At 34.9% G+C, this 10,081-nt stretch overlaps 1 protein-coding gene across 1 annotated transcript in view; it reads right to left on the bottom strand.

The window, feature by feature from the left end:
* Positions 1 to 10,081, bottom strand: part of LOC109824897 (E3 ubiquitin-protein ligase RNF170-like) — a 14,311-nt gene that overhangs the window by 1,295 nt on the left and 2,935 nt on the right. Inside the window, exons 3-4 of the mRNA XM_020391528.1 lie at positions 7,371 to 7,472; positions 370 to 421 (exon numbers count right to left, since the gene is read on the bottom strand). Of these exons, the coding sequence (XP_020247117.1) occupies positions 370 to 421; positions 7,371 to 7,472 (154 nt within the window). The remainder of the gene's footprint in view (positions 1 to 369; positions 422 to 7,370; positions 7,473 to 10,081) is intronic.

The following is a 10,081-nucleotide window of genomic DNA, read 5'->3' as shown; positions in this document are numbered from 1 at the left end:
CCCCCCCCCCAAAAGAAAAAAAAACAAACAAACAAAAAAAAACACCATGCCTGGCGTGAACTTCGAAGCTTGTACAACATACACCTGATGTTGTTACCTGTTAATAGCAATGACCAAAATACCCATTTTGAAACATAACCCCAAAATGAAAAAAATGATGAAGGGGTAATGTTTATCAAACTTAGGAGTATTCTCGTCCTTTGCTATCACATGCTTGGCACATGACCCGTCATAGTTCATGGTGCTACTTGGTGGCCGTGGGGTTAAATGAAATAAACAAAGTTCAGGGGGGGTTATGTGCAAAATCCCAGGGGGATTAAGTGAAATTCCCACTAATTTAGATTACTAAATGATATGGAACAGAATGACCTTCTGGAAGTATGTCCACTGGGCTCAAGACATAGACTCCACTGAGTGCCATCTGCACATCCAAGGATAAATCAGTTTTAAAAGAGAAAAATAGCAAAGACATGAGTGAATGCATTATGAATATATAAAAAGACTGCATGTTATAGTGTTACTGTGATTTCTCGTGGGCAGGCAAAAAGGACTGTAGGTGATTTGATCATTGACGTGTTAGATGCTAGCACATGAACACCAGCCGAACAAAAAGGTTATGGCGACTGCTTCACTAACAGCAGCATCAATGACCAAGAAGGATCTACGCAGCTCGAAATTTTGTGATAAAATTACTGTGCTAGATGAAGGAGACGACTTATGAAATCAGCCCAAGAATATTTTGTTATCATTTATTTTGCTGCTGGTAGTGGTGCTAGAGATTTCAAAATATAAAATATAAATAGTTACAGGAGGTGATAATACCAATGCCTCCAAAAAAATTAATGGTGATAATATAATGATAATTAAAACATAGAAGAAACATATCATTCTCTCAATTAATGCTCCCACTTGAGTTGTGACTACTCTGCTGAACAAACCAGACATAGTCTTAGATTTATTTGATTGCTAATACATTAAGCATCTGCATGATTACAAATGTATTTATTAAAGTTAATTAGAGTACTAGCAGTACTAGTATAGTAGGAAAGTAACAGATATTTTCTAGTCCTACTTGCTCTATACTTGCTCTACAACATATAACTAAAACCAACTATCCATCTCAGGGTATTAAGTCAATTTTCCCAAAAACAATAGTATTAGATAGGATTTATACTACTATGATGACTCCCAACCCCTAAGCAACTGCAGACAAAGGACATCACAAAATCTTAACCTCTGCATATTCTAGCCAATTATCTGATGTGTCACACTATCAACGGATCTTACAACAAACAATCTATTTCTTTGTCGTTGTTAAAAAGGAACAGACTCGGTAAGTATCTACCGACAGCCAATCTTAATTTCTTTGCCGTTATTAAAAAGGAACAGACTCAGAATTCAAGATGCCTCACAGTTCCTTGTTTTCTTAACATCTAACCACGCCATTATTCATGTTTAGGTTTCTCATTAGATTCCAAGGAACAATACCAGAAGACCTAATAAAGACAAGAGGCTGTTTGGTTGTTTTCATAGTTGCCCTTAAAAAAAATCGTTGTACAGTTAATGCCAACCAAATCCTGGTACATTTGCGAACTGATTCCCTCTGATACCCAAACCAGTTCCCTAAAATTAGCTTACCACTTACAACTATGCTAGATGCAAAGTCTTTTTAAGTCCGTGTGTGCAAGATGCAATGCAATGTGTGCAACTAAGTGAAGGGAGACGCACAATAGAGTGTATGAGCCGATATTGTAAATAAACATGTATGTTAATTAAATGTAAAACAAAACCATGATCCTGAAACAAGCTCTGTGAAAAAAATAGAACAAAGAAACAAACTCCATCAAAAAGAAGTATTTAAGTATTTTGTATAAAAAATATTAAAATTCATAATTAGCTTTCTTGTTTTCTACTATATACTTTGAAAAACTTTAAGTGCACCCTAAAAAAATTTACAACATACTACCAACTGAACTTGCGTACCGAAGCAAAGCCACCCCCGAAATCCAAAATTTATATGTGGCGAATTGCGTACCCGAATTCATATATGACCCGCTATGTACCGCGTACTGTGTTAACTATAGTTGTTTTCCTAAAAATACTGGAACGGTATTTCAAGGTAAAAAAAGGGTAAATGACATAGAAATACTATAAAGTTCCCATTATGCAACTAATAAATGCCACAAGTTGTATTTTATAGCATAAAAATACCACAAGTTGTTGAAAAGTAGCACATTGCTACCATCCCGTTAAAAACTCACTAATGGCGTTATAAAACTAATGGATGGACTAAATTATCCCTGGCATGATCACAACGATAAGTACACCCAATCCCTCCATTTTTTAACCTTATACCTATGGAATTTTTACCATACCCTAATTCTGAGAAATTTGATCTCGTTTAGGGGGGAGGTTGGCTGAACGTGGAGAAAGAAGAGGGATTGCGCCAAAATTTGGATCTTGGAGAAGGGATCTCATTAGGGCTTGAACTTTCATCCCTAATTAGGTAATTCCTCATTCAAGAATTGGTTTCCAGTGACAAAATTGCTCCACAATAACACGCTTGTGTCTCCTCCTCAGCTCCATCATAACTTGAACTCGAAAATGAACTTGAAACTCTGGACATTGAATTCATGTTTGCCTCCAACGCCTTAGGGACGCCAGTGATGAATCAGGGAAGATCAACATAGAATTTAGGGATTTATGGCTCGAGTTAGGGGAGAGCTGGAGAGATTTGAGGGGTTTTATGTTTAAAAAGGATGTAAACAATTAAATATAGAGACGGACAGGTAAAAGAGTAAATACTGCAATCATTAGGGTTAAATGCTATTCAAAATTTTCATGTGACAATCACATGGGTATATTCCGTAAAATATTCCATTAATCTATTAACAAATAGTTGCAATGTGCTACTTTTTGACAACATGTGGCATTGTTATGCTACAAAATACAACTTGTAGCATTTATCTGCTACATAATGAAAACTTTATGGTATTTTTATGCCATTTACCCATACATTACAATTTATGGTCATCTCACCTTAGGCAAATGAGAGGAATTGATTCTTCATTTTTCCCCTTCTTGAGTCTGTCATGAAATGGGAAATTTGGGAAAACATCACTTAAGAGAAGACTTCTTCATCATTATCGTATATATATTTTATTGTTAAAAATAAAATATTTTAATGTTAAGACCACTTTTACAACCTTTAAGCTTGGAAATGGGTTGGAAATGGATTTCTCTACTTTATGTATATTTTAATGTTAAGACCACTTTTTCCAACCCATTTCCAAGCTTAAAGGTTGGAAATGGATTTCTCTACTTTATGGAAACTATGTGTGGTTTTAGGAAATTAATTTCCTACTTTTTTTCTCAACCAAACAATGGAAATAAAGGAAGGAAATATTTTTCTTGGGTGGGGATGGAAATCCTTGTCCATCTATTATGCTCCAACAAAACAGACGCCAAATAGAAAACAAACAGCCCCAAATAGAAACAAATAAAAACTTACATTCATATGTAGTACTTATTGACATGCCACAATGTGGAATGATTAATCTCTACTTTTACCCCATAATTTCAATTTCTTCGTAAAGAGTTGTGATTCCACATTTCAAAATTACTAATAAGATTTTCAATATTAATAATTTAATATAATTTCATCTTAAAGATTTCTAGTGATAATTTTAATTAAGAACGCAAGTAACACCACCAGAAAGAAACAAAGAATGTGTTGAGTCCTATTATAACTTAAGGAACTGTTCAGACCAAACTTCAATATAAAAATAATCTAATCTAACTCTATTCTAAAAGTACACTTATGTTAAAACTTTTTTCCCATAATACCCTCCAATATGTATGTACAATTATATAAATACGTTTATTTTGTAATGGTTATCCATGCAATCTCGTGTCTATCAATGACACGTACACACATATTAAATATAGGAGAATTTTTTAGAAAAGACCACTTTCAAAAAATATTAGCAAAATCGGTCGTTGTAGATAATAATTACTCTTTTTGGCTATGTGGCCAAAAAGATATCGCTTTTGAAAAAAAACATCTTTAAAATATACGAAACTAGTAGTCCCGCGTATTAGCAAGCACTAATTAAAAAACAATCGCTAATTACCTCCAAGCTCTCTCCCTTTCCCAAAGAGAAAAAAAATACTCATGGATTTATTAGAGTACGATCAAGAAGAAGAATAAGACATCACATCCACTCAATCGGAAGCAATCCAATGATGACGATGAAGAACACAACGCCAATACGTTGCCCACCTTCTCTTCATTCTCATCCTCAAGCAGCGGCGGCAGCGAAAGCGGAAGAGCTAGCAGTCGACCTCCCCGCTCTCTGATCCTGCAAGGGCTCTCGCGCCGCCCTTGACCGCATCTTTGTTGCTGACTCTGCTGCCGCCCAACACTCTCGCAGCGACTCCCGCCCACCACTCTCACACCAACCTTGCCGATGACGACGGCCTCATCAAATCTCAGATCGAGACCTCACAGTTCAAAAAATCAGCATGGATCCAAACCCTAACACTAGCTCTGATCCAAGATCTTCCCTTCATCAACGAAACCCTGGCTCCAATCCAAGATCCGCCTCCAATAGTGTTGCTAACATCCAGGCTAACGTCCAGACCTTAACCCCCAGCTCCTCCAATCAATAGAATAAAGAAAATTTTCAAGCCCTGGTAAGCGGCAGGTGAGGGAGCGAGTAGAGAGGTCGGTGTTACAAGAGGAGGCCAATTAAGAAGAGCATGCCGATTTCATTAATTAAAGATGACTAATTACACGGGACTAATAGTCCTGCGTATTTTAAAAATGATTTTCTGTAAAATCAACAAAAAGGTCTATATTGCTAGTTATGTAGGAAAACAGTCGATTTTGTTAATTATTTTAAAAAATATCTTTTTCAAAAAATTCCTAATTAAATATATATTAAATGATTAACACACATACATACATGTGTTAAACACGTAAATAGGTTCGCTAAGAAGCTAAAAAGATGGGTGAAGTTATTTGAAGGAAGATTAAATGATCAAGTAAATATGTTCTTAATTAAACTTCAAAAAAATCTCCTTATAGTCAAAATTGTTAACCCGACCTATAGAGAGCTTTTCACCTTCATACAACATCATAATTTTGCATTTAACGGTTCAAAACAAATTATTGTTTGCAATGAATTCATGTTTCACTGATTCATCTCCCGCGTAGAGCCTCTCAACTCAGTCACAATTCTTTTTTACATTATTAACCTAACCTTCGTATAATGGAATCTGCTCTAAACTGTTCGGGATCCTCTATACTTCTAATGCCTCCAAATCTTTTTTGTTTGTTTTGGATTCAGCTAGTCTATTTCCTAAGGACCTAACGAGAAGAAGAAAGGAAAGAAGAAGAGCATCTTCTTCTTCTCACCTTCCACAACAATCATCTAATTTGCTTCTTTTTGCAGCACTGTGATGGGTACAAAATGTGACTATATATACCGGCTACAGGTGGCTCTCCAAACATTGATGGAACTGATCCAATATCTTACTGGTTGATACGTACTTTTATCATCTTATTATCTTAAGCATTTAGAAGCTGAGTAGTGAGTCTTTCCTGTGAAACTTCTGCTATTGGTAAAGAAATATTTTATATATTTTATCTATGATTTGTAGATGCTAGCTCCAATTATGCATTGCAGATTCCCACATTGTAATGAGAGATTATGTGATAGTTGTCAAGAGCGGTGAGTATGCAATTGCCTATGGCCCGTCCTGTTCTCACATCACCATCAGAAGGGGTGATCAGATCCTCCACTTTTGCTAAGAGTTGCAGTTACAAGTGAAATTTCAGGTACGATAAAAATATCCGGATTAAGAATGTAACTATTATCAACCCTTAGATTCAATCACAAAAGCTAAGTTGCATTTCTTTTTTGGTTTAGTTTATTTTTTTGGCTCCTTTCTTCATGTCGCCGAATTGTTTGAGGAAATTCATGAAAGAAGTTTGGAATTATTTTAGGCTTTTAGCTAAATTATTAGTGGACATTGAAATAATTAGAAATTGGAATTAATTGAGTTATCAATTTGATATATTTATATGATGAATTGCTACTTAAAACATACAAATGTTTGTGAAACAGAGAAGATAACAAAATGACAATAATAATTTTCATAAAATAATTTTTTCCTTGCTTTAGTAATTCTATGCAAAATATAGCACAATGTTTTGAATAATAAAATATCTATTAGTTTAAGACTTGAAGGAAAATATTATATCTTTAGAAGAAGTGTTAATTGCGATAGACCCTTATAGTATCACCCAATTGCGAATAGGTCCTCTTAAGTGAATATTATTTTACTCTTAAAATCATCAAAAAAGTTTGGAGGAAGCAAATAGACCCCCTATAGTTCCATTGGTGAGAATAGATGCCTAATTGCTGATTTTTAACTTTTAAAATAGATGAAAAAGTTCAATAAGGGAGTGTATTCGCATTTGGAAAAATACTACATTAGATCTATTCACAGAAATAGAAGCATAGGGGGTCTATTCGCAACTGGGTGACATTGCAGGGGGTCTATTCACAATTAACCTTAAAAATAAATTTATTTAAAAATAAATCTCAAATGGCATTAAAAGTACATATAGATGTAAATTAAAATGAAGATGAGTTCCTACTTCAAAAATATGCAACCTCTAATTCTTTTTTCTGCATTTTATGAGGAAGAACAAAAAATATAGCAATTGTTGGATATAGAAAGGTAACCAAAATGAGTGCATGCACATGCATGTCAAATCTTTTCTAAATTAAAATACATTTCTTTGTTGTAGGGCATAAGAAGAGGCAGAGATGAATGATTAAATCACATCTCAATGAGATCTATGCTCCAACAGCTCTGGCGAATTAAGAGAGGATAGACATCTCGGTTGCACACTGTCTGTTTGACTAACGAATGATCCTGTATAGGGTTTCCTCGATTAATTGAACAAAAACCAATTTTATATGTCTACGTGCAACACATGTGCTCTATACTAGCATGTTAAAACATATCTAGAAGGCTTGATCGTGAATCAGAGAAAGATTCTCTCTAACCAGATGTCACTAACACAACCAAGAAGACCTTGACTCTTACCCCACATGAACATATAGAAGTACAAAGAAAAATTCAGAGTGAATCGGGAAGAACATAAATCAACAGACTGTCAATCATATGACTCAGGGTATACAGTTCAGGTAAACCATCAAACTAAGTGGGGTACTAATCATATAAGTGAATACCCACCATACAATTCTTTGAAGTATGCAAACACAGATTCAATGAAGGAAAAGCCTACGGGAAATAATAATATGCAAAAAACTTGAAGTGCATGAAATACTTACTGCAAATATCATCCGCGCCCTAAAAACAAGTGGAAGGGATCTTTGAGGATCCATAAATTCTCTTATCATCCTTCGAATGAAAAAAGGAAGGTCCCGCAACCTCTGTGAAAAAGATAGGAAGCATTGTCAATAAATGTTTAAAAACAAACTACAGCTTTCTCCTTAACAATAAAAACATTCAAGGACATGACAGGGAAGGAGCTAAAAAGACCATCAGGATATAATGTCCACCAACATGAAGGAAAACCAAAACATAAAACAAAATGTAGAACTCGTTGATACTCTAAGTCATGGGATACCTCGGAGATAAGAAATATCCTTGACCAAGATACTTGATCCATAACAATAGAGTTAAAATGTTGTTAAAACTTCATAAATGTCTAAACTGCACTTTATCACTAGAAGTCTAAAAGTAAGCCATATAAGCGAATCATTATAGTTTGGCAAAAAGAAGACTTCGAGATAGGGAAATCCTGATAAGTGTCTCAGTCTCCTGATGCATATTATGTTGGCCTTCTTGTTTTGATGATGATTTACAAACAATTTACTACTAATGTTGTTTGTCTAGTATTTGTGTATTCCTATGTATTGTAGACAAACGTAGTTGGAGGATGGATGGAATAGAGCTTCAACGATGATATCCAAAGGAGGTTGACGGAATGTCGGTGAAGCTTTGAAATTTAAAGTTAAAGATCAAGTTCAAGCTTCATCCGCATGTGTACCAAGTTGAGCTACAATGAAGATCAAGATCAAACTTGGGTAATCTAGTTTAGATTTTATATTATGTGTGTTAAGTACCTTAAGCTCAATATCATATACACACACGTATTTGGTTTCTATGTATATATATAGTTATATATATACATGCATGGTTTTGAGTTTTCATGCTTTGGACACACTTGCAAAATACATGAGTTTTCACAAATAGAAATTCAATTTGAGAAATTCTTTTTCTAACATGTTTGTTTTCATGTTTACAAACATTTCGCAAAGTTTCATCAAGTTTGAAATTGATTTGTTATGTTTAAAGGAATTTACAAATTCACGTTTTCGTTCGTGCACATGTTCGTGCATGTTTTACAAAACAGATGAGTTTTCGCAAATGGGAAGTGATATTTGAAAAATTCTTTCTCTGACATGTTTACCTACATGTTTAGAAACTTACCTCAAAATTTTACTATTTTTGGAGTTTATTTACTGTGCCTAATTGATTTTACAAAATCGTATATGTTAACAGTTTTTCAGAAACTGTATGCTACAGTACCGCCGGTCGACCGATTTTTCCGCCGGTCGACCGACGAACTGTCTGGAACTTTTCTCCGCTTCTTTCTTTGCTCGCGGTTGACCGCGATTTTCCTCGTTCAACTGCTGCAGTTCTAACGGCTCTTTTTAGAGCCGTTGCAGAATGGTTTTTTGGTCATTTTGTTTGGGTTTTTGGGTGAGGTCTTGGAGGCTATAAAAACCCTCTTTGATCTCAGTTTTCATGTAAGCAAGAAATGTTTTAAAGAGTTTTAATCAAGGGTTTAAGTTGGTTTAAGTGTGTTTATAAGCTTTTAAGCATTTGAGTGTTTCGGTTTGGTGAATCTGTTTTACAAGAGCTTGAGGAGATTATCAATTACATTTTGGGCATTCAATCCATCTCTCTCTTGTCATCTAGAGAAGTTTTCCTAAACTTAACTCTAGCTTTTATGTATTAATTATTTGTTAATTATCATCTCTATTAAAGCTAATTTTGTATTGAGTTTAGATTTGATTTTATCTCATTGTTACACACACCCACTTGAGCTTATTGTAGTTACATTCATAATATATTTGGGATTGTGAGAGTTGTAACATTGAGTGTGAGCTTTCATTGTGTTCTCATCCATAGTTGAGAACAAATTTATATTTGTTACATTGAGTGTGTTGTGAAGTTTTCGGTGAACTAGAAAACCGTATTGTGAGTGTGGAGTGTAGCCACATTGTGAGAGTGTATAGTGTAAATCTCCTCGAGGTGAGGAGCGGAGACGTAGGTCGTGGGGACCGAACTCCGTGAGAGAAATTGTGAGGTGTAAACGTTATTCGGGTGAACGTAGAAAACACGGTTGTGATAGTGGATTCTCCCTGGGAGTGGGGAGCGGAGACGTAGGACGGAAGGTCCGAACTCCGTGATCATCTTTGTGTGTTTGTGATTGTCTTGGCGTCTCACTTGTGCTTATTGTTCATATCATTCTTGTCGCCATTATCTATTGTTCACTTTGTCCACTATCTTGTTTATCTTGTTTATGTTTATATCACCCTTAGTTTATATATCCTTGCATATATATTTCATCATATAGGATATATCACTTTGTGTATATTGCTTATTCTTGCTTATAACTCTTGTATATCTATCTTGTAAGAATACAACTTGTTAATTAATTTTAATTGACATTTAAATCAGATTAGATTAGCATAAGACCCTAATCACCCCCCTCTAGGGTCTAACATATTAGGCCGAGAACTAAGACTGTGACCTTTTTGCATGGGAAATAAATGGGAACTTAGGGTTCTATAAGATTGTTTTCGATTTTCACCAATGATCACAAAAGCTAAGGAGAACTAACGTGGCATTACCATTGTAATAAGCTAATACCCACTGGGCTACTTTTGTCATCTTGACAACATAGGAGTTGTCGTCTTACATATCTGGACGCATATCCTTAATGACATTCTCTTTAAAAATAGAAATA

Source organism: Asparagus officinalis, chromosome 10 (assembly GCF_001876935.1).
Source record: "Asparagus officinalis chromosome 10, Aspof.V1, whole genome shotgun sequence".
NCBI lineage: Eukaryota > Viridiplantae > Streptophyta > Magnoliopsida > Asparagales > Asparagaceae > Asparagus > Asparagus officinalis.
This window is presented reverse-complemented; position numbering and strand designations above follow the sequence as displayed.